This window comes from Penicillium verrucosum (genome assembly GCF_028828655.1).
Source record: "Penicillium verrucosum strain IBT 35672 chromosome Unknown utg000001l_segment0_segment0, whole genome shotgun sequence".
Lineage (NCBI taxonomy): Eukaryota > Fungi > Ascomycota > Eurotiomycetes > Eurotiales > Aspergillaceae > Penicillium > Penicillium verrucosum.
In genome coordinates, this window is record NW_026643210.1 from 9,535,931 (window position 1) to 9,559,416 (window position 23,486).

At 48.1% G+C, this 23,486-nt stretch overlaps 10 protein-coding genes across 10 annotated transcripts; 3 read left to right on the top strand and 7 right to left on the bottom strand.

Annotated features, from left to right (window-relative positions):
- Positions 1-986: 986 nt before the first annotated feature.
- Positions 987-2,047, top strand: N7516_003458 (RTA1 domain-containing protein; the record flags this gene model as incomplete). Its single annotated transcript, XM_057216178.1, has 4 exons — positions 987-1,146; positions 1,237-1,259; positions 1,320-1,545; positions 1,632-2,047. The coding sequence occupies 4 exons, from the start codon at positions 987-989 to the stop codon at positions 2,045-2,047; spliced, it is 825 nt and encodes a 274-aa protein (XP_057078061.1).
- Positions 2,048-3,439: 1,392 nt separating this feature from the next.
- On the bottom strand, positions 3,440-3,691 carry N7516_003459 (uncharacterized protein; the record flags this gene model as incomplete). Its single annotated transcript, XM_057216179.1, has 1 exon — positions 3,440-3,691. The coding sequence occupies one exon, from the start codon at positions 3,689-3,691 to the stop codon at positions 3,440-3,442; it is 252 nt and encodes an 83-aa protein (XP_057078062.1).
- A 2,032-nt stretch (positions 3,692-5,723) lies between these two features.
- N7516_003460 (small nuclear ribonucleoprotein F) lies at positions 5,724-6,323 on the bottom strand (the record flags this gene model as incomplete). The annotated part of the gene is made up of 4 exons (XM_057216180.1): positions 5,724-5,790; positions 5,880-6,035; positions 6,166-6,203; positions 6,318-6,323. 4 exons carry the CDS (start codon positions 6,321-6,323, stop codon positions 5,724-5,726), a joined length of 267 nt encoding a protein of 88 aa, XP_057078063.1.
- Positions 6,324-6,841: 518 nt separating this feature from the next.
- On the bottom strand, positions 6,842-7,774 carry N7516_003461 (CXXC motif containing zinc binding protein; the record flags this gene model as incomplete). Its single annotated transcript, XM_057216181.1, has 5 exons — positions 6,842-6,982; positions 7,050-7,172; positions 7,331-7,396; positions 7,471-7,585; positions 7,740-7,774. The coding sequence occupies 5 exons, from the start codon at positions 7,772-7,774 to the stop codon at positions 6,842-6,844; spliced, it is 480 nt and encodes a 159-aa protein (XP_057078064.1).
- A 348-nt stretch (positions 7,775-8,122) lies between these two features.
- N7516_003462 (putative FAD monooxygenase) lies at positions 8,123-10,140 on the bottom strand (the record flags this gene model as incomplete). Its single annotated transcript, XM_057216182.1, has 3 exons — positions 8,123-9,085; positions 9,144-9,437; positions 9,493-10,140. The coding sequence occupies 3 exons, from the start codon at positions 10,138-10,140 to the stop codon at positions 8,123-8,125; spliced, it is 1,905 nt and encodes a 634-aa protein (XP_057078065.1).
- Positions 10,141-10,320: 180 nt separating this feature from the next.
- Positions 10,321-10,774, bottom strand: N7516_003463 (uncharacterized protein; the record flags this gene model as incomplete). Its single annotated transcript, XM_057216183.1, has 2 exons — positions 10,321-10,692; positions 10,763-10,774. 2 exons carry the CDS (start codon positions 10,772-10,774, stop codon positions 10,321-10,323), a joined length of 384 nt encoding a protein of 127 aa, XP_057078066.1.
- A 1,475-nt stretch (positions 10,775-12,249) lies between these two features.
- Positions 12,250-15,260, top strand: N7516_003464 (uncharacterized protein; the record flags this gene model as incomplete). Its single annotated transcript, XM_057216184.1, has 3 exons — positions 12,250-12,512; positions 12,568-14,617; positions 14,679-15,260. The coding sequence occupies 3 exons, from the start codon at positions 12,250-12,252 to the stop codon at positions 15,258-15,260; spliced, it is 2,895 nt and encodes a 964-aa protein (XP_057078067.1).
- Positions 15,261-18,234: 2,974 nt separating this feature from the next.
- Positions 18,235-18,666, bottom strand: N7516_003465 (uncharacterized protein; the record flags this gene model as incomplete). The annotated part of the gene is made up of 2 exons (XM_057216185.1): positions 18,235-18,279; positions 18,340-18,666. 2 exons carry the CDS (start codon positions 18,664-18,666, stop codon positions 18,235-18,237), a joined length of 372 nt encoding a protein of 123 aa, XP_057078068.1.
- A 238-nt stretch (positions 18,667-18,904) lies between these two features.
- Positions 18,905-20,545, top strand: N7516_003466 (uncharacterized protein; the record flags this gene model as incomplete). Its single annotated transcript, XM_057216186.1, has 5 exons — positions 18,905-19,300; positions 19,359-19,813; positions 19,872-19,964; positions 20,014-20,129; positions 20,202-20,545. The coding sequence occupies 5 exons, from the start codon at positions 18,905-18,907 to the stop codon at positions 20,543-20,545; spliced, it is 1,404 nt and encodes a 467-aa protein (XP_057078069.1).
- A 93-nt stretch (positions 20,546-20,638) lies between these two features.
- On the bottom strand, positions 20,639-23,348 carry N7516_003467 (C6 transcription factor RegA; the record flags this gene model as incomplete). The annotated part of the gene is made up of 4 exons (XM_057216187.1): positions 20,639-21,320; positions 21,450-21,990; positions 22,114-23,205; positions 23,267-23,348. The coding sequence occupies 4 exons, from the start codon at positions 23,346-23,348 to the stop codon at positions 20,639-20,641; spliced, it is 2,397 nt and encodes a 798-aa protein (XP_057078070.1).
- Positions 23,349-23,486: the final 138 nt, after the last annotated feature.

A 23,486-nucleotide genomic window follows, 5' to 3' on the forward strand; every position in this document is an offset into this window, starting at 1 on the left:
TTGGAAACCTAATCTGGCAGAACCCTGCCACTGCTCGATTGTGATAATGCAGCGCCGTACACAGCAAATGTTCCTGTGATTCGGAATCTAGTCAAGCGGGATGAAACATACCGATGACCAGCAACCCATCTATCACATCTATAAATTTACCAATTGTGAGAAGGGGGGTTGTCAAAATCTGTCAAAAGTCTGTCATCTCTCATCATCTCACACGATGCATCCACGATGACATAACGATAGAATACCGTACCTTGCAGCCTAATGGGCTCGGGCAATACAGATCCGGAAATATCATTGCTGTGCTCCCGTAGTGTAGAAGAAGATTTCGGGGACAAGTAAGCGCCGTGGAGTTACATCAACTTCTCGCCTTATGATAAAAAGACCGGTGTACATTGCACTGCCCCCTAGTGTTAATACAACGTGAGCAGCAGAAGACTAGCGGCTATACGCCTCTAGACCAATCCTCCAGTGCTGACATGGCTGTGCTTACGCTGGACCCATCTTTCTCGAGACTTAGTGTGAGCCCTCCGTAGCACTGGAAAGGGGTGAAATTGGGGTCTAAAAGTTGCAGATATGGTATATGGTATATGGTATATGGTATATCCAGTCTGTGGGGACTCGGCTATGGGACTCTGTTAGATTGTCAAATTAAAAACACTCCAGTCCGAGAAGATAGGGGTTTCATCAGATTCATACCGTGACAGTTGGTTCGGATATATTGGCAAGTTCAACCGAGCACGCTAAACGCACACTTCGGATATACTAGGTAAGGCAACTCCAAGCGGGAACGTTGTACGCACTCTGTCACATTTTCCAGATGTCTTGAGCTTATATTTAAAAATACGATAGGCTTCAACGTTTAGAAATAGGGTTGGAAATCCCCTGAAATATGGGAGATATATATAACTGGTCGATGCGGGGTGCGGGCCCTGCTCAATTTGATATTTAGTTGGTTTCTGGATGTGAACAACGAGCCCAACGACGCAATGGTTGCAGTCAAGTATATGGGACAGTATGACTACATACCCTCAATACCAGCTGCCGTGGTTTTCATTGTCCTATTCGGAATCGTAACCGTCTTGCATTGTTGGCAAATGTTCCATGGTCGGACATGGTTCTTCATTGCTTTTATATTCGGGGGAATATGTGAGTACCAAGCTCAATGTGCTAACTTGCTGCTGTTGAGGCCTTTCATCGGGCTATTTTCCGGGTCTTTCTAACACACGTTTTCTGTAGTTGAGGTTGTTGGATATACAGCCGTAAGCCACTCTCGATACTCGATTAAGTCAGAGAGGGAAATAGTATGCTCACAGTTCTAGCGTGTCGTTTCCTCCAAGCAATACCCGAATTATACCATTCCTCCTCTTGCCATCCAAGCCGTTCTTATTCTCGTCGCGCCGTCACTGCTCGCGGCAAGTATTTATATGGAACTCGGTCGCATCATGATTGTCACAGGTGGAGAACACTTATCACCGATCCGACGCTCGTGGTTGACGAAGATCTTTGTGATTGGGGATGTGATATCATTTTTGGTTCAGGCAGGAGGTCAGGCCCATCCATACCTCGTCCCTCAATTCGTCCACGATACTCTGCATCTCCCGATTGACTAACCGTATATTGCAATGATACAGGAGCCGGAATGCTCGTCAAAGCCAGTACAGCAGAAAAAGGCGGAAATGTGATTAAAGTCGGGTTGATCATCCAGATTGTCTTTTTCGGTGTCTTCATAATCACCAGCATCATTTTTCACGTCAAGCTTGTGAAAAATGGGTCAAGGGTGCTACAACAGCGCGTTGTCCCCTGGAAGAAACACCAGACCGTGTTATACATCAGTAGTCTTTTGATTTTCGTCCGTTCCATCTTCCGGTACATTGAGTACAACGAGGGAAGTAAGGGGACGTTGCTCCAGCACGAATTCTGGAGCTACATTTTCGATGCCGCTCTTATGTTGCTGGTAATGGCCGCATTTAACATGGTGCACCCGGCCGAGATTAGCAAGTTGATGAAAGAGAGGAAAGGCGGATATGGGATGGAACTGATTGGATAATTGGGACGACTGGATATACTATTATGCCGGGAGCTCTCCGGGGATATTCAATCAGACCGTGACTCAACCTGTACGCAAGTGATGTACATTATAATATTGATAGATCGCGAGTCCAGAAACTTACATGGGCGAGATCTCAGTCCCGAAGTCTGTCCGACATTCTCTGTCGTTTCTGTCGTTTCTGTCGTTTTGCTACGGTTCTCTTTCCAACTTGAAATTGTTCGCATTTCAATCTACATCCGCAGGTCTCTCTCGTATAGCTCTACATGCACGAGGGTCCGAGTAGTCCGGCGCAGGGACAGAAGCCGATACAGCGCCAAGTTGCGACTCGTATCCCCCTAGCACGAAGAGCTGTTGTGCCAGGCAATAGAAAAAGGATGAAAGAGCTATCATAGCTTGACTGACATTGGTTCCTGGTTTTCGGACCCTTTTCCAGCGAAGACCTTTTTATTAGGCCAGTCCAATAAGGATTGTACTCGTAGTACAAATGTTCCACCCCGAGGGTCCAGGGTCCACTGGTACCTATCTTGTACATGCTACAAGCCTAAGAGGTAGTGACTAGGTAGTGACTACAGGGCCAAAGCTAAGACCCCGCCGGATTTAAGATTCGCCAGGTACAAAGTTCAAGAACAAACAATCGGGTCAAATAGAATTTCGGTTACTTTCGCTTCATCGACAGGATTCCGACTAAATGTATGGTTCACTTTAGGGCTACATCGGGTATCAAAGGGGTAGGGACAAGCAGTTAAGGAAGCAAAATGAAGTTATATTAACAAGAAGTGAATAATAGATAAACGCAGGTCTCAGACCGTTCACGTTCTTCATTTTGTGAGGAATTTGGTTCCTATACATGTGCCAGGGGACCAATCCAGATCATAACCGTATAACCCTAGAGCGAAGTTCCAGATCCAGATTCAAATCCAGATTCAAATCCAAATCCAAATCCAAATCCTCAAATAGACAAAGTGCACACTCATCAAATTATCAAAGCGGGGCAAGATCCTGTCCCCTTATCAACTGGACCAGTGCCAGCAGAGCAGTCCGAGGCCAAACACTCGACAACACCCGAATAGCAAGCTACTCGTGCACACCACTTCGTATCATTTCAATTCGTAATCTCGTTTGCAATTCACAGTTCTCGGTCCATGACACCGTGCCCCAGGCACGAAACACAGATCCGAACTCGCTAGTCAAGTCGCGAATGTAGCCATAAAAAATCATTTGCAATTTGCAATTTGCAATTTCGTTTTTTTCTCTTTTTTCGTTTTCACATAGCAGGGAATGTGTTCGGCATTGCCCACCCGAATCGTAACAGGGTGTTTTTGAGAAATGTAGTAGAGTGGAGTATAGTAAGACCGAAACACATCACTGCAGGGTGGGGTGTATAGTATGTTAAGAGTTCCGGCGGGGTTGCGCGAGAATATTGCTCAGACGTTTCCACCGCGGTGTTGGGGATGTCGAGTTCCTACGAGATAGGGATTTGTCTGGTTTTGCGGAGGACTGTGTAGAAGAACGGGCTCGACTGTTGATGGTTGCTTCATGATCGGCGAGAACATCCTCAAGACGGACATCGGAGTCGGACATGCGTAGAGATGTGTCCTTGGGATCGAGCATCTCGATAAATTTGGAAGGTGTGTCGCGCATTGTGTAGAGAGTTTTTTTATTTTTATTTTGTGATCCGGTGGAGGGGTGAAGAGGTATAGAGGTATATAATTTGAAATTAGAAGGGAAATTTAGAGGTCACGAGGGTGTTGTATAGTTTTGTGTAGGTTCAAGGCGCGAGATGAGACGAAGAGCGCTGCAGGTGTAGGTTGACTGCAGACTTGTGGAGATTTGGTGTGTTTCAAGTATTTCAAGTTGAGGGGAAAATGGAGAATGGAAGAATACAGAAAAGAATAAAGTAAGGGAGATGGAAGTTTTTATACAAAAAACCAAAAAAGGAAAAAAAAGGAAATGACTTCCGATAACGAAAAAGGAAATGTGAATGTCTGCAGTACCGAAGATCAGTGGAGTAGAGAAGGTAGTGATTCGATCGTCCAACTATAAGATTTGTCTATAGACTATGTGTTTCGTTCTTTTTTAGATTCTTTTTTAGATTATTTCATATACCACTTAGTTACAAAAGAAAGTACACGTACAAGTTGATGTGTATACTATCCAAGTAGGCAACACTTAAAACCCCCACAAGTTGAGTGCATACTCAATGCACAAGCCCCTTTTGGCAATTGTGTGTGACTTCTTTAGCTGCGGGGGTGAGGATCGGCAACTATTGTGGTGGCGTCCGAGTGACTATCATTAAAATGTATGAAGAACCATGATGGTTCGTCTGGAGATATAGTTGTAGAACGGGTTAAAGTCGGATTTAGTCGATGATATAGGAAGATCATCTACTCTTTCTTTCCTTTTCTGTAACCCCTAACTAGTTAGTTAGTTATACCTAGGTATGTTGTAGACTCTCTGAAACTGACTACGATAACCCTGCAGTGCGCTATTCGTCTTTGCTTACTATTGTGGATGCCATCCTTCAAGCGCCATGACGTCGATGGCATGAAATATCTCATGGGCTTATATGGTCAAAGACTACTCCATACTCCATATAGAAGGGGGCAAGTTGGCGGGTCCCACGGGTGATCGGCTGGTATGTGCGATGTATGTACATTGGCCAATCTGGTACATTGTGCGCCATGTGGTACGTCGTCTTCTATAAAAAGAAACCCGCCACAACAATAAGCCACCTTAACCTGCCACACATCCACATCCGAATCTCTTTCAACAAATTCATAATGGCAAAATATGCGATCATATGGAGGGCCGCGTTAAGAGGGACAGGGATGTTAGTATACGTAAGTGGATTCGCCTCATTAGAGATTGCTCAGTCGTCCAGGATGTTAACTGGACCATTGTGCGGACTGTGCGATGTAGTTCTCTCCCGAGGTCGAATAATAGCAGCACTTGAAGCGATTAATTACAACATATTTTCATATTTTCTGTTGAGAAACTGATCGCCTTGGGTCATAGTGTCTTGTCACTCCTTCAGTGCACCGGCGTACACGTACATTCAAAATATGCCGATCCCTATTGGATTTAGGTTGTGGTCCCCCATTTTCTCACAAAAATCATCTGGGTGAACGGTATCGGGAGAGTAGTCGGAGATGTTGTCCCTACGCCGCACCTGAGTCATAATACACCCTCGCACTGATTAACCAAGAAAGAAACCCAACTACGTGTGCCTCCCAGACTCGTGTAAAAGGTAGTTGATTCGATTTTGGTTAGAGGTCATTCACAAACCCCTCTTTTAAAAGCCATAAACAAAAAAAAAAAAAAAAAACGCCTCGTGATAATTGAAATTGTGAGTAGAACACACACCGGAGTCCCAACAAACCTGGTACACTCAGTCCATCCATCCTCTTGTGTCTATCTGTGCAGAGCCGAGCTCGTTTGAGGTGTCTCCGGGTGCCTGGCAGGCAGAGGAGGCATCTGAGAGCGCCGCAAACCAAGCAAGTAACCTATCCATCCAATGGAATAGGAACCCACTGTATCAAACACACTACCCCAAAGCGCCCACACCGAAGGACACTTCACTCCTACCTAGACACATAGGAACAGCCATCATGTCCCACCACTCTCCCTCATGCACCGCACTGCATCGCATCTCCATTCGAGGGCATACGACATATTATTTGAGTCCCATATCCGTAATCTCAATGGCATCGGCCGACCCCATATAGAGGACGTTGTTGCATCTATGCGGGGGAAAAGAAAGAGAGTTAGCCAAACCAGAATCAGAAGTATCCAGCTCGATGCCGGGCCGATTGAAGTGCGCATCACATACCTGATCATAACAAGACCCAATGAGCCGGTGGGCTTTCCGTCCATGAATTCTTGGGTGTCGCGCAGCAGGAGGTTCATGTATGAATCGATGCTCTCGAGGGTACCCTTGTATTCGGTCTGGCCCCACTTCAGGCGGATGAAGACTTCAGTGCCCACGCTGTAGAGATATGTAGGTTAGCAAGCTGTTTTAAGAGCAACGACTCATATATGTGCATGTCTCGAGAGATAGATATGCTGCTTGGGGGCTGCTTGATGGGGTCCGGGGTGGGTTGGAGCGGGTCGCATACCGAGCCTGGAGGAAGGGACGGGGGTTAAGCGGTTGGAACTGCAAAAGTGAGAGTTAGCAATTAGTCCTCTGGGAATAGCGCACAGGTTCAGGTGCTGATGAGCGGGATCTCGAGCTTGATGGCGGGCTGAGCCTGAGGGGGGAAAGACGTACACTCATTGTGACTCGAGATGAGTTTCTGGTTGGTTAGGGTGGAGTGGGATTTGAGGATATGATGACAATAAAAGCTCAAGCAAGATCTATCACTCCGTTGGTTAATCGTGCTGGTCGTGTTGTTAACTGCGTGGGCATCGGAGTCGGCGAGATCGCGAAAATGTGAGGTGAATAGGCGGTGGTCAATGGCCAATCAGCGCCCGTATTGCTTCACCGCCTTCAAGGTCTCGTATAGTGGGCATAGCGCTTGGATTGAGACCATGGGGTTTGCTGGAGGTAAATACCCCGAATTCACTCCCTGGATGTACGATAAAAGGAGAAAATTATTTCTGTGGCTCGTTTTAGTTTTCTCATCATTGATATATCTCCCATTTTCAGCATGCTCCGTGCCTCCATTCCTATCACACCTTCCAAGGCTAAGCTCACCAACAGACACCAATAATAATACAACGGAAAATTATAATCAAAATTCATCAGAGTTTCATAGATTCAGACTCCTGAAAATCATCATCGTCAAGTAGATCTTAACGGCCAACAGTCCAGGTAATTTCCTTGATGCTGACTTCCTCTCCCTTCTTCTCGTCGTAGTCGTACCACTCACCCTCTAAAAGGTCAATGCCAGAGAAGGTGGTGGTGGACTCAACAGCCTTGGCTTCCCATTCGCCCTGGATTGTCTTCATCAGTACATACAATTACCTAGGTAAGTCTGCACAGAGTGTGGGATTTGCTCACATCGGGTTTGAACTCAATGAACTCGAGGCCACGGCAGTCCATTTCAATGATCTTCTGGGCGTTTTGCTTTTCCTGAGCCTCATAGGGCTTAGGCCCGCTAATGATGGAGGCAGTGTGGGTTTTCTATGTAGTCGTTAGCCATGTAATCATAAAAGTTGTGGAGGCCCAAAGGATCGATGCCAACAAAGCGGAGTGCAACGGAAATGAAAACAACTCGCAATGAAGGTGAAAATGAATCATTCTCAGTCTATCATATTGGGGGAAAAAAATAGGTTGCTTACCGTGCATAGTCGGCACTTCCACACGAAATTAGCCTCGCCGCGGCTACCGGGGATTTCGTGCGTCTCCTATAGATCAATCTAGTTAGTAAACCCTTCAATCGTGACAAAATGGGGAGTAAGATTTAAGCAATCCAACGTACAAAACGATTGAAGCTGACCCAGTTGGGGTGTGTCTCATGGCAGGAGGTACATTGCACTCGGAAAGTGTAGAAGTAGGGGTTTTCCTCAGTGTCTGTAGGCAGGAGAGCAGTAACGCTGTATCATCATATCAGTTAGCTGTCTCTTTCATAATAGTGGCCGAAAGGATCTGCCCGCGCAGTGTGTTCCTGAAATTGGAGTGCAGTGCGGGGAGATGCAGGCACACCTGCAAAGGCTCAATAATCGAACACCTAAGGTAGGAAGCACTTACCCCTCCAGCTGAGCTTCGACGGAAAGAGTGAGCATTTTTGGCTTTCAAGGTTAAGTGGGTGATCTTGATCTCAAGGTATGATGGCTGAAGTCAAGATCTTTCTGCAGGTGATGCGGGGTGGAGATGGAAAATACTTAACGTAGATCGAGGCTTGGCATGTGACCACTGTATAAACATTGATATTTTCTCAAGAATATGGAATATAAATGATAAGAAGTATGAAGAGGAGCTTGGGTAGGAATTGAAAATTTATTCATATTCTATTTATATGGGAATTGAAAATAAACGCCGGTCATGCTCAAGCTATCACTCGCAACGAACGAACCAAACAAGCTATATACATCTCGAAGGTAAAATACAGACTCATAAATACGTCAAAATTCTCACAGGCGGCTCTGTTGAGACTCCTGGCCCAGCGGCTTTGTCGAGAACGCGTTGAAAAACTCGTTGAGAGCGTCAACAGTGCCACTTCCCTCAACCAGCTGCACGGTGCAGGCAACGTGGCTGTCGGGGCGGGTCACAACAACACCACCCTTCTCAGCATCAAAGCCTAGTTTCTCGTGGGCCGCAAATTGAGCCTGAGGAACACGCACATCGGGAATATCATCCGCATAGAGGTGGTGGTGGTAGTCGCGCAGGACCTGGGGGATGGAGTCTACATCGATGGTGTTCTTGGCGCCTGCGTAAATCACAGAAAGGGTGAAGAGTTTGGAGTGAGGGTTGTGGCGCTCGAAGAATGAGACATCGGCAATGTCAGACCGGCGGTACGTCGAGAGGAACGAGCGCTCCTTCTCTAGGTTGGCAGCAAGGTCGATAATGGCCTTCTTGGTCTTGGACTGGGTGCCAGCGAAGACGAAGATGCGGAATGCACCGTTAGCGGGCACTTCCTGCTCGAGCTCGACAAAGTTGGAATCTGCAAGGCGGGTGACGGTAGTCGGGGTGAAAGCGCGACCCGGAGTCAGATGAACGCCGGGGACCTTGAACAGAGCGGACTTGGCAGGGTGGCTCGCATCCCAGGTGAAAATGTTTGGCTGGTAGGCCACTCCGTATCCACTGGTAAACTCGCAAGATGACTTGAAGGTCTTGACGAATTCGTCCTCCTCCCCACCGGCACCCACAGTGGTGTGGCTGGCAGAACCAACCTCGCCAGCAGAAGGACGGCGCTTGGAGAAGAGGGCTGCGTACTTGGAATCGAAGTTCAACAAGGTCTCAGCGATATCCTTGCGCTCGCTCTCGTAGGTGCCGAGAATAGACCGGTTGGCAAAACCACTCTCTACGGCGTGGATCTTCCAGGCCATGTTGAGTGCATCATGGAAAGCAGTGTTCATTCCCTGGCCCGCCTTGGGCTGTAGGTGTGTTAGCGATATTTCCAGAAGCACAGGGATTTCAAAGGAGAGCACTGACGCTGTGAGTGTGGCAGGCATCACCACCCATGAAGACTCGCTCGTCAAGGGTGTACTTTTCAGCGATACCTTGCCCAATGGGATAGACAGAGTACCACTCAACCCGGTCCCACTCAATCCAATATGGCTTCAAAATGTTCTTCGCGGTCTGCTGGACCTCCTCGACGGTGGCGGTCTTTCGGGGGTTCCAATCGGCGTCGGTGGAGGAGGCAATCTGGACATAGAGGCGGACCATGTTGTCTTCGCGGGGAATGACCATGATTGAGCCAGCGTCCGAGTGGATGGTGCATTTTGTCTAAAGATCGATGCGTTAGAAAGACTCGTGAGAATATCTTTTCAGCCATGCTTACCTCAATGTCGGGGAAGTTGGTGCGCACGACACCGTCCATGACACCCCAGACATAAGCAATAGGATCCTTGTGGTGGATCTTGATATCAAGCTGCTCACGAACGAAGCTGCGGGCACCCTCACCACTGAACAAGTACTTGGCGCGTACATTCTCGATGACGTTGGTATCCAGACACTTCAGGTTAACCTCAACAGGGTAATCAGCGTTGGCACCATCGTTCTTGAAGCCAACGATGGTCCATGGCCGCTCCACAGTTGTGCCGGCCTTCTTAATTTCATCTAAGAACACGCGCTCGATCTTACCCTGGTGGACCAAGGTGGTGAAAGGGTAGCGGGTGTCAATGAAACGGGGGCAACTAGGCCAGCTGCCAGTGCGGCCGATGCCAGAGCCGTCACCCTTGGGATCCCAGAAGGCAACGTCATAGACCTTAGCAGGCTCGTAAGCCATGATGGAGCGCTTCAAACCAAGGTTGCGCAGGATCTCGGTAGATCGCGGCTGGATACCGTCGGCGCGACCAGTAGCGGTCGGCACTGGGCGGTTGTCGATGTGCTTCACCTTGTAACCCCATCGTGACATACACAGGGACAAGAGCAGACCGACGGGGCCGGCGCCCACAATGACAATATCATAATTTTCTTGTTGGACCATGCTGGCGGCCAAAAGCAAACACAGGGATCAAAGTTGGGGTGGAGGTATGAATGGTATGGGGAATGGAGATATAATCAGGATAAATAATTGGACATATGACTTAAAAGAAGAGTAGAATAGATATCAGAGTGTTACCCTGCACGATGACCGAAGGGAAATAAATGGGGGCCATGACTGTCTCTATATACTGTCTGGGAACTGGGGTAAGTGGGACGGATTGTTCAACTGAAGCAACGGAGAACATCCACGGCATTCAGAGTCGGTGGAATCATGGGGAGCACCGGTCCGAGGGTTGGGATATCCAATCAGATTCACCATAAAGGAAGTTATGGACGATTTGTCATCGAAGAAGCAAGCACTCGTGTGTGGGGGGTTAAGACTGGCTGTGCACAAAGTCCCAAGTCCATAATGTACCGTCGTTGATCCCGAGAATGCAGCCGCAGGGCTCCAGTCTGACTGGGTTGCTCCTCTTTTCCTCTGCTCCACCCGGAAACGATCTCGGTAAGCGGATGGCTGGACACGTGACCCCTCCTCGGCAACCCTGCCCGGGATCTATGTTGTAGGTATACTATCTCTAGATACTGCTATGTTACCTACAACATCCATACCTCGTACTTCATACTACCATTACCATTGTTATCTAGACATAGAAATGGCTAACGGACTACCATCTCCAACATTATTGGCTACATGATCAATTTTTTCCCTTCCAAGGTTATTCCGTTCTGCCGAGATTACTGAACTTCTACCGCCTCATCCACCGGATTAGGTCCCGTGCCGTCATGGTAGTTTAACCTGGTACTTGCACTGCGGGTAACCCGAAATTCCGTGTCATGCTCTATAGGAAATATCCATGAGGTCTAGCACCTATGGTCCATGGCAAATGAGTCGGTTCCATCCCTCTTTTGAAGAAAAGAACCCCAACCTCAAGAAGCATAGCTACATGGTCATAATAATAGCACTCAGATGGTTCGACTCTAATTATAAGGTTATACAACCAATGTAGCGGTTTTAATGACCCATATTTCCTTAGGTTGAATTTGCCAGGCACCCCAACAGTTTAATCTTAAAGCTCTTGGTATAGCAGTAGCATGAAAATATTGACACCTGGGGCAACAATAATAAAATAGGGTGTCGGGTACAAGTTTACCCGTTCCGAACTATACCCATAAACCTTAAATGGAAATATATCAACACTAAACATACAATTTCTATTCGTAAGTTATGCACAATAAGTGGGATTTGGACAATTATATTTAAACTACCATCTCTTGTAAACAGCACATTAACAGGTATGCACATGGGGTGAGTATGTAAGAGCGTTTTGCAAGATTTTGCAATGTCCTTACTATTAGTGTGGTGGGTGGTGATAACATATAAAATGCATTGTAATAATCCTGAGCTCATAAGATTAACGGGGATTTTATATTTTTGCTTTGTAATGATCCTTATAGGTACGGTGGGTGGGTATCAATGATTTGTGTCATTGCAATACACATATCCAGGTAGTCCAGCTCAAACCCCGTGCGTGTTATGGTGCGTGGTATGGACCATGTGCTGTCACATCACGTCGTCTTTTTAGAGTTGACGGACCGTGTAATGAACGGGCATGTGATTGGCCTATCAATAAGCTCCTTAATTAGGAATAGTCAATTATTCTATTCTCCGTTTGTTCATTGTTTGTTCCCAGAATTTTCTTTGTTCCAATATTCCAATATTCCAATATTTTATTTTCTTTGTTCCCATCTTCTTTGTTTCTATTGTTTTTTTGAGACATTGACAGCCACATTATTGGACTAATCCTATTGTTGCAGACCACATGGTCACAGCATATACTCTTCTCGGTCTCAACAATGACCTCGACTTTTCTACTATGCTGTATTCGGCAATCATCAATAACAATTAAATGGCTATTGTAGCAAGGCATTGTAGCCCTTGGTTCCCACGACAGTGATGTATAAATATTCTCTTCCTCTAGCCCTTTTCCTTCTTGCTTCCCATACTTCCTCATACCTTTTATGCTTCTGTTTCTCATACTTCCACATTTCTTTTCTGCAATTACAAATTTACCTTTGAACAATACCTCGAATTGAAACCGTAAACGCAACAATGTCTCAATATCCACCAGTCCGTCCCTGGGCAACACTCAGCACCATTGACCGGGGAGACCAGCCATTGTTCATCTACGAAGACAAACGCCATGAATGGCTTGGACAGCATCCATATGTTCATCCTCAGACCGCAAAGAAGAGTCGCAACAAGACTCTACGTGCCTTCGCAGATCGGGGTCCCAGCATGGCTGAAGGCCTTCGTGATATTGCGGAACGCGGTGCAGCTCGTCGCAATGGAACTCCTGCGAACAAGAATGATCTGTAAGGACCATCCTTACTGAAACTTGTTGAACATGAAATCTAATATGATGAACAGATCTACCAAGCCATTGCCGCCAATTCCTCAACAGAAAGAACATCAGCCAGCCACCACAGTTGGTCAGGATGGTGTTCTCCAAGGTTCTGGCCCCGATATCAACAAGATGAGCATCTACTATGTTCTTGACAGATCCAATATGGAAGGCCATCACGAACCCTCATTTGCTCAACAAATGGATTCTCAAGCTGCTACCGAAGTTTACCAGAAGGCAGTTGTTGATGGGCCTGTGCACTCGACTGAAAAGACGAACCTGAATTTGCTTCTCGAAGAATGCAAGCTTGAAGGATTCGATGATGAGACTCCATCCATTCAGCCCAAAGACTACCATAACGTGCATGCCTCCCACGCCAATCATTCCCCTGATTCCCATCGCTTGGATCATGCTACTCCATGTGCTGCTCCTGCCTTTGAGGTCCCTTATGCTCAAGCCGATTCACGACCTCATCACGACGGTTATCCAACCTCGTGGTACGGTTATACTCCAACCTCGTGGAACGAAGCCTCACCCACCGACCACAAATTCTCTTCGCATTCTCACATTGCGGTGGTACCCAGCCATACTCCAGTTCCCGAGATCAAGCAAGAGTATCAATCTCCCGAACCGGGCGCAACCTCGTGGTACGGTTATGCTCCAAACTCGCGGGACGAAGCCTCACCCACCGAGCACAAATTCTCTCCGCATTCTCCAATTGCGATGGTACCCAGTAATACTCCAGTTTCCGAAATCAAGCAAGAAAATCCATCCACCGAAGTGGGCGCACCCTTTGAGGAGCTGATTGCAATGATCAACGAGACAAAGGAAAAATATCGCCTTTCAAGTGAAGATCACAACCCAGGAAGCTCGGATTCTGCTTGCCGTTTGGCTCCTCCCAATTCAGAGTCTGTGGATATCTACTATGTGGACGGACCCTCTGGCCCTGGTTTCCAGACTCGTGACCCCTTCATTCGTAATGATGAGGGTCCTGTGTTTATGAGCCCCAACACAATTCGCAAAGTGGCGCCCACAGCGCCTGTTTGGTCCCCGACTCCTGATCCTCGCCCCAACCTGGGAATTTCATATGCTGATTACCGTCTCGCTCACCCTGATTCAAGTCCTTTATTTGTGAGCCCCGGACCCAGCCACGAAACTACACCTACAACACCTGGGTCGTCCTCGCCCTATGTCCCATACTCTTGTGAAGGATGTTGCTATTGGACTGACGATGAATCCGAATCCGATTCGGATTGCGAACCTGAAACTGCATTTGCTGAGCCCCAGTTCCATGACGAAAGTTCTGCTTCCAATGTACCACTACAAGAGCCACCTGTGTTGTATTCGTCTGCCCCCCAGGCCACTTCTCTCCGAGGAGATTCCACTTGGCGTCGGGACACCTTCGATGGGATTGATACTGGCATGATTTTGCCCCTTGAACAGATGTATGCTCGGGACTACACTACTCCTGATTCGCCTCTACAGGAGTCACCCACATCCCCTACTCCAGCTCCCCCATCACCAGAGCGTCCAATTCGTCTCCCTGGACTTTGCTACACTGGTGCGCCTCGGGTTGGAATTTATCCATCTGATATCCCCCTCGATCCCCGGCTTACGGATGTTCAATTCCGCCCGAGCTACTTTTCAAGACGGTTGAGCGAGGAGCGAACCAACATGGACAATGGCCAGCCTTCTCTTGTCCAGCAGCAATTGAACGTGACTAAGAAGAAACCCGCATTCATGATGGATGTCCCCATCCAGGACGTTTCCCAGCATCAGACAGCCATTCACGTTTCCGAGTCTGTCAGTGACGGACACAGCCGCGCAGCTTCCTTCATCAATCGTGAATCTCACATCAACAACATCTCCGGCAACGCAACTTCCACCCGTATCACCGAAAGCCCCGATGGCTACAGTTCCTCAGGCTCCGAAGGTTCTCGTGGCAAGCGCAAGAGATTCACCAAGAACCTCTTCGGCAAGAACGGATACCTTGAAGACAACGAGAGCCCACGCAACAAGAGATTCCGCTTCCTCAAGGGGGCCGTCAAAAAGGGACATTCAACCATCAAGGGAATGGTAAGTATTTCATGGCTTGGCTTTTGAAAAATGGTATAGTGACTAACAATTGTTTTGACAGTTTTGGGACGATGACCGAGCGTTGATCAGCGCATCCAAGCCCAGCATCGTCACCGAGAATACTGCAACCATTACTCTGAACCCTGATGTGCAGTCGATCCTGTACGCCGAGATTGAGAACATGATCACCCAAGCAGCCAATGAATTCCTCATGAAGGAATATTACGACGGCCACCTCACCATTAGTTCTCTCAACAAGCTGAAGAGAACCTGGGAGAGCAAGAACATGCCTGGTGTCCCTCAATTCCGCTTCGACCAATTTACCCAGTACAAGCTGATCAGTGAAAACCGCGATCATCTCGGTTTCGGCGACACCGGCGACAACAACCTTACTCCGGCCATCATTCTGAGAAACTGGAAGGGGATTTGCAAGCACATGAGCATCCGCACCTTTGTGGCCCCCGACTCAGTCGTCAAGAAGGATCTTCACGATATCCTGTACCTCTTGCGCCTCTTGAATGCCGAGAGATGCCACATTGAGCTCATTATGGCCCTCAATGCGCATGTTCGTGGAGAGCTGGAGAAGCACGAGGTGATGAGGCGCTACCGAGACACTCAGAACTCTGGAAGCTCTCGCTCTTAACTTTGCCTTGAATCGTTTTAACTTGACTCTTGTTTTATTTTTCTATCCAACAATTCTTGTCTCGCTTTCTTTTCTCCCACTTTGCTGTTCTGTTTCGGCTGGCTTTTCTAAGACTTCGCCGATATCAGTTCGCACTGTGCCGGTTTCAATTTCTGCTTTTTTTGTTTTGTTTTTTTTTTTTACTACTTGCTATTCTGTTTCGACTTTTTCATTCTTGGACTTGGTCGGGATCAGATTTGCATCTTGCCAGTTTGGCTTTCTGCGATTTTTCGTTTGCGGCTTTCCATTCTGTTTGTGTTTTTTTATGCGCGTTTTGCCAGCGATGAGTTTGTCAACTAGTTCAGTCTAGCATACTCCAAATCCAACTCATCCCAAATAAGTTCTTTACCTTTCCTAATAGACAAATGAAGTAAACATCAAAGATGTATTGTTAACTATGTGCTCTTCTACACGGATTGGGATGGGATATCATATGCAATGTTGTATTGCCATACTGAATCTTCATCTTAAACCCTTCTAGCCTTCATACATCGGCTACTACTACTTTTATCAACAAGAGTATACTATCAATCGACACACCGCCAAGAGCACCAACCACAACTTCAGATAGTTCTTCGTTTTCGGGTGGTACAATTGCGGGAATTGTGATTGAATGAATTGTGGCGGTCGCTCTAGTCGACGTATAAATGTTGGGGCGAAGGTTTGGCCCCAATTGCGGTTTATGGCGAAGTCTACGAGAGAATATATAATAGGTAAGGGATCTACGCCTAATAGAAGAAAGAATAGAACGAGTCGAGTACCGGCGCCTATCTACGTTAGATCGACGATATACTACCGGCTAAGTATACTAGACGGCTCTACGGCTCTCTACCTAGAAATCGAGCGTATTTATTAACGTAGTTACGAACCGGATACTACTAGTTATTAATATACGTAAAGGCTTTCCAATTCCGAGACGACTATCTATACGTCTATAATAAACAGGAAAGTGTTTATTACGTATTATTAGATTATTCACGATTAAGAGAACTAAGGAGGGAGCTACGACTTAAGGTTAGTGATACGTTTAATAGTATATTAATACTGTTAGGGGGATTAGGAGAAGACGGAAGAGGTAAAATTAATAGTGTTTTACGAACTAAGACAGTAGAGGCTGTCTTAGACTTTGCCGAAGCATCGCAACGGTTTCAAAGTCGCGCGCTATAAGGGCAACGCAAACATAACAACGGCATAGAGGCCACAGTAGGCCTCGGCGAGGCTCTAAGTTCGCTTAGGAAGTGGTATACGATACATATATATAGGAAGATATATATAGTAGTGGTAGGCTGCATATCGTTCGACGAGAGGTCAGCATAAATGAATTACACACACACACACACTATACTCAAAGGTGCAATCGATTTTTAAGAATCTCCCGGGTCCCGGGCCCTAAAAGGGAAGCAGACATGAAGAGTGCTAAGCCGATAAGCCCGCGACGCCCGCCACGTCGCTCCGTCAGATTTCGAAATCTACGCCAGATACGAGACTGAGATTCAATGCTTTTGGGGGTTCCAATCTGAAGCAAGAACATCACATAGCAAATCAAGCGACGCAAAACTGTTGGGCGGTGTCAAGGAGGTACAGGATGGATCAGAGACATTTTCACCTTATAAAGTACTAATGTACATGTAGCTAGTTGATGAATGGCGTGTCATATTCGAAATAGCAGATATAAGGACCTTTGAAGATACGTATTCGTTACTGTAACCCACCGCTAGTTTTCAAATAACTAATTTCTCCCAACCTACCACACTCTCTAATTCATCACTCTCTAATTCATCACTCTCCCTCGATTCATCACTCTCCCTCAATTCATCAATTCATCACTTTCTCACAACCTAGTACTTTATCTCTATTCATCGGTTACGCGCCCCAGACATAGAACGTGGTACGCTCAAAATCAAGAATATGCGTAAGTGATCGGAATTTACCTATCTCTCTGATCGTCTATCAGACGAAGTCAATTCATCAAATTTGTATTAATTGTGGTGAAGGCCTCTACTGCTGTACAGTATCGTACTGTACAAAGTCCGCCGGAGAAGTAAATATCACGGAGTTATGTCCTTCCCTCCTATCTTCGACGAATATGAATACGTGACATTTGAGGTCGAAGGTCTCGACCTAAAATGGGTCGTCGGAAGACTACTACTAGTATATATATATCGCCTTATTTGAGGGCGTCTCGGCACGTTAGTGCTTTAATGCTCACGTATTTCTTCTCAGCCGGAGATCTGCCAAGCTAAGTGCGGCTTTTTAAAAATACGGCTAGAGGCTACGTTAGATATCATTTAACATAGGGGGATGCAAACTATGGGAAGAGTATGACCCAAAAATTTTCATATAGAGTAAGTACTATTGGTAATGATTCTCATATGCATTCTCACCTCCATTGGCTACGTTTTAGTTTGAGTAAGACTGATCCTAATCACCACAAGCACCGAGAATGGCTACGGCACCGAAACTACGTGAGCACGGACGTGGAGCTAGTTATTGTGGGTGACATACATGCCGTGGATGTTGATATTTGGCTAACAAACGTCGTGGTGGAACGCGGAGGCGAAATCGCTCTAGAAACTTCCTCGGGCGATACGTAGGGATGCGGTATCTTTAAGCATGACTCCAATCGATCGGTATGTATTCCATCAACCGCGAACGCGAAACAATAGCTGACGTTTGGAAAATTGAAATAGGCCAAAGGAGAAGTTCCATGAGCTCAACTACGTCCATTTCGGACCGCAGTTTCAAAACTATGTCTCGTTGCCTATCATTCCGCCAAAGGATGGTGAATAGCGAGTTAGATTAGATTTACAGAGATGTATATATAGCATGTCGGAAACCATATTCTATACAGAAGAGGAATTGCATGTGCTGATATACTTTCGACTATTGGCAAGAGACTCAAAACTCGCCGCCCAGCTTGTATGTAAACAAATTTTCAGAGAGTCGCCCCCCCGGTGACCTTCCACAAGCGGTTTGCAATCTGTCCCAATCAGCAAGCATAAAAATCTCAGGCGTCTGTGCACAAGCAGGCATCACTCACCACATTCATTTCCAATCCGGTAAACATTGCGGTCAAAAATGCTCGCTCTCCAAGACTTGTGTACACCCTTCGCTGGCTTTGGTCGAGATGCCGATTAATCGGCCGGTGCGGTGGGATACGGCGATAGTCATCTGGCCATCCGGGAGGGTTATGTGCTCTAGTTTCTCCAGCAGCGGCTTCGCTCCCAGCCTGCTGCGAGGGAGAACTCGAGGCAGCCACATTGGACTCGTATACGTCGTAGTCTGCTGGGTATCCCCGCACCCGAAGTCGGGCAGTGCGAATATGGGTAGCGGTAGCGGTGGTGGAGGTTGAGGCGGATGAAAACATGTTAAAAGGCTGTTTTGTCCCTAAGGTAAAAACAGCTACAAAGCAAATGTGATATAAATGGCTAGACGGAGACGGAGACGGAGACCAAGATGCACCCCGGCGTCGGGAATGTGGCCCGCCTCTTCCCGAGGGAACATCACACCCCACGTCCAAGAACAGGGGGTCAAGGGATATCAGAGGATTTAAAGCTCGTATCTTTGACCTTGAACTAATTTTCTCATTCGTTCAATCATTCGCCATGGCTGCCTCCCTTCAAGCTGTTCGTGAGGCTGCCCTCGATGGCCGCATGCACAACATACTCACTCGCCGAACCCAGCTGGAGGCCCTTCAGCAGGCGCTGCTTGACAAAGCAGACACCATTCAGGGGGCCATTCGCGCAGACACTGATTGTGCCGCCCCCGAGGCCGCCGTGGAGTATCTCCTCACACTGAACACCTTAAAGGAATACCATCAGTCTTTGAACATCGATGGCGCACACCAGGATGAGTATGCCATTGCAAGAGGGGAGGATGCTGCCAGCCGACGAGAACCCGTGGGAATTGTATACATTGTTCCGACGAGCTATACAGTCTTCTACTCGGTCCTAGTCGCTGTCGCTGGCGCGCTTACTGCTGGTAACTGCACCGTTATTGAAGTATGCGACACTCTAGACAGTCAAAGAATAGACCTTGCTAATGCTCTCATCTACAAAGCTGCCCATCTCTACACAAGCCCTTCCCGTGTTGATAAAGAACCTCCTGGAGTCGTCACTTGATCGCAGTACTATCGCATTCGTCCCGACTCCAGCAACGAACGAGGATCTCGGACCACAACATATGCGGCTTCATCAAGACGATCACTTACCCGGTAAGGTAGTGGCTGTTGTGGATCGCACAGCAAATATCAATCACGCAGCTGAAGCACTCGTAGCAGCCCAGTTCAGCTTCGGTGGCCGGTCGCCCTACGCACCCGACATAGTCCTTGTCAATGAATACATCAAGGAGCAGTTTCTGATAGCCTTGGTGCGGGCGAGTGTGTCATTTCCGCCGAGCGCGAGTGCAATACAAGGAGACGAGAGACGGCCGGAAAAAGACCACCAAGAGGAAAGAGGGGGATTACGGGTCGTATCGTCCCTGGGAAGGGGCAAAATTGTGGAAGCAGACCAACTGTATAGCTATCACTCTTCCCAGACTTGACGACTTCTGCTAATAAAAATGGGGAAATAGAGATCCCAAGACGCTGCCAGATAAGCCTACTGACGCCCGGTTGCTGGTGCACACTGTGCGCTCGTTGGATCATGCCATCGATTTGTCAAATATGTGAGTGAATAGTGTGATTTGATACACTAATGACTGACTGGCATACTAGGGTCGAAAACCTTCAAGGGGCATACGTCTTTGCTCACGAGAAGTCTGCCAAATATTTGACGCAGTTCATCAACGCGCATGTCTCGTTTGTCAACCACATCCCTGTGGAAGTCCTGGGTAAGGGGATCGCAATTAAAGCTTTTTGTTTAAATGATATTTACAGCGCTAATATAATTCTATCCCTTCTAGTGGGACCCACTGCCCCTAAACAAGTGGCCTTGGATCGCTCAGTGAGATACCCCACCACGGTCTTCTCCGTTCCTCGGCCACATTATATCCGCCCTACCCGGCTGTCGCAGTCAGTCACGGATATTCTAAGTACAAAATCAGCCTCAGCCTTGCAGAATATGCTGGTCTTGCAGTCGAGTCAACTGGTCTGCCGAACTCGGCGGCCCTTGGGTGGAGGCGTAGGGTTCTTTGAGCAAGGCATTCTGACAGGGCTGGGGTTGTTCTCGATCTCGATTCTCGCAGGAGTGAGTTCTCTGGGCTATTGGGCGTGGACTATGGTAGAAAAGCATGAATTTCGCATGTGACATTCTATGGTAGTAGTCATTGCTTTTTGCGGACAATCAATATGCATAGTGATAGTGATATTTATTCAATGTTTATCTGCCGGGACCATGTAGTCACCTCGAGTAGCTCATGAACAGTGTGCACAATATTCTCCACCAGAGGGGGTTCATGGGCATCAGGGCCGCTATGATTGTGATGCATAGGGCAACGGTCAAAACTGTCGTTGAATCGCACAAGTCTACGGCGGAAACTTCAGGGGTCTCCCCGTGCAGCATTGGCTGACCTCGCCCAAAGGAGATAGACCTCTGTACATGTTCAGTTTCAGGAGAGTCAAGCCAAATGGGTACCTTCGCAGTGGCTGTGCCAGTTAGGTCTGCTACTCCCATACCATATGCCCACAGCGCCAGGGTTGAATGATACAAAGCAACGGCGGTGAAGTCGCGCAAACACTGTGGCGCCAAGGCCCGAAGGTCACGGATGATTTGGGCTGCATGCCACACAGCCTGGTGGCCTTCCTTGCTCGATGACCATGCCTCGATTGTAGGGGGAATCTGGTCTGCTGATTCAGACTGCTCAAGTGAGACCGCGAAAAGCTGAATCTCTTCGAGAGACATGTGCATATGCATCAGGGTGTTGTGCCAGTACAAGACGTTCTCATTTCTATACCCGACGCCAAAATAATCTAGCATGTCAGTGAGCTGCTGGTACCGACACGCCATCAGAAATCCGCCAGTCCAGAGTCGGGAAGGGCCAAGTATGGTGCTACTGTGGTTGTTGCTACTGTTACTGCTATCGCTAGTAAGCAAACGCATCTGTTGGTACTCCCAGATTAGACCCCATAGAGCGTGCAGTACGGCGGTGCAGGACAGCCTCATGTCTATCCCTTGGCGGTGGCTCTAAAGTAGGTCCATGTTCAACACATACTCTGTGAGAGGCGTTGGGCGTAAGACGGATTGGCCCTCAGCCTGCTGGGTGCAGAGAAGCTCTTTCCACCGTTTTGCATCAGGGGCGTTCCACAGAGCTGGACAAGCCGGAAGAGGAAGTGATAGCTCGGCGTAGGACATAACGGGGCTGGTCCGGAACACCATGGAACAATGTGCTTCGTGTTGCCATAAGTGGTAGACTAAACGCTTTATAGACTCCTCTCGGACCCAGAGCCTCCATTTATCCTCCAAGATTTGGCCCGTGTCGACCGGATGCGCGGTGATGAGCGGGTATCTGGCGGCATCAAACCGGCCCCGGCGTCGCAGCATAGTGATCAATGGGTAGCGGAAACTCTCGGAGATTTCCATCTTGCGACAGTTCGCACTGTATAAGCTGATTTTGAGGCATAGTAGAAACGTCTGATGCAGTTCAAGATCCCGGATAAGGGTGTTGTCGGCCTCGATTACGGCGGGAAGTCGATGTCGGACAACCTCCTGTATTGCAAATCCGAGCTTTCGCAACGCCGAATCGGGAGTAAGCACTGCGCCAGCCGCAGCCATGACAAGCAAGAGTTACGAGCGAGATTGCTTGGGTATAAATGTGCTTCTATGGATCCAAGCGCTTGCGCCAGAGAAGGGCACAGTTAAAAAGTACCGTATGAGACGATCCAGCAGTTCGGGAGAAGGGAACGAGGCCGCATTCAGTGAAAAGGGCAGTGGCATCTGGCTCAGTACAATGCTCAAGATTTTGTCTCGAGATGCCAGGTCGAGGCAATTGTTAGGACCGGGCCCCACGTCCAGATTCCGGAGACTCTTTAGGGGTTTATCTGGCCTGGTCTCGCCGCCGAGGAGCAAGTTACCGTGTTCAGCATAGCCATGATCTTGAGGCACAGGAACAAACCGCCATCGGAGGCGTTGCACGGACCGGTCCTCTCTCGCTGCATGATCTGCCTCGGTGGCTTCGTTCTCGGCAGCCTCCACCAACGGTGCAAGAGTGGGCGCCGTGGCCGCTTCGTACTCGAAGGGGGCACGCGCGTTGTAGGACTCGAGGAAATTAAGGTTGACCATACTAAGATCGAGATTAGTCTCTAGGCCAAAGGCGACCAGTATTCCCCGGGTAATCGGGGAGAGATTGCGCAATGAATCCTCCTGGTCTGGAGGGAGTACGGCGGAATATGCTCGCAACAACGCATCCGACGCCTCCGTCAAGTCTGCTCCTAAATCAGTCGTCCGATCTGCTGCCGGTTTGGACAGGTTGCCCTGACTCACAAATTCTATTTGATTGCTAAAGCCCAATGAGGCGCAGGGACCACCAACAGCCTGTGGCTGGTGTGCTTGTTGTGGCCGTTGTAATGGCAACAATGAATCCCCGTCATTGCCGGGAGCGTTTGCCTCTAGCCGAGTCACCGGAGTCGGTGGAGTACTCTCCACAGATCCAGTGGGTAGATTACAGCGGATCCCCTTCCGTTGACATCGACAGCAGGGCTTCTCATCATCGCAGCGGAGATGATCCTCGGCACAGCCCTCGCAGGCCTGCGACGCGCGGATTGGCGCACTATTACCCTCGGTGCCCCGTCGCTTAGTGGAGGCCGAGTCTCTATTGGGGTCATGGAGAGTTGAATGGCGAGACAATAAGTCACTGTGTACTCCACACGTCAGTTGTTGACAGGCCTTGTCTAATAACAGAGGGAATGGGCCTCTCACACGACCGAACCACTTGTTGCACACAGAGCAACGGTATGGCTTCCCTTGGGTATCTGCACGGGCGCGATCAAGTTAGCCAGCACATCGGGCAAGAGGGCCCGACAATAAACGTACGGGAGCGCACGTGGCGACCAAGATGGTCAATGCGGGTGAAAGATTGTGAACAGGTTCCACACTGGAACAGGTTTGTGGGCATGGAGGTCGGAGGAGCGTGTGAAGAAGCCATCAATGATCAAACCGGGGACATCGTATGGTCCTGTCAAGCTGAAAACAGAAGTCTGAGGATAAGGACATACTATAACTTGAAATGGTGGGGGAATGTGGTCCCGAACAA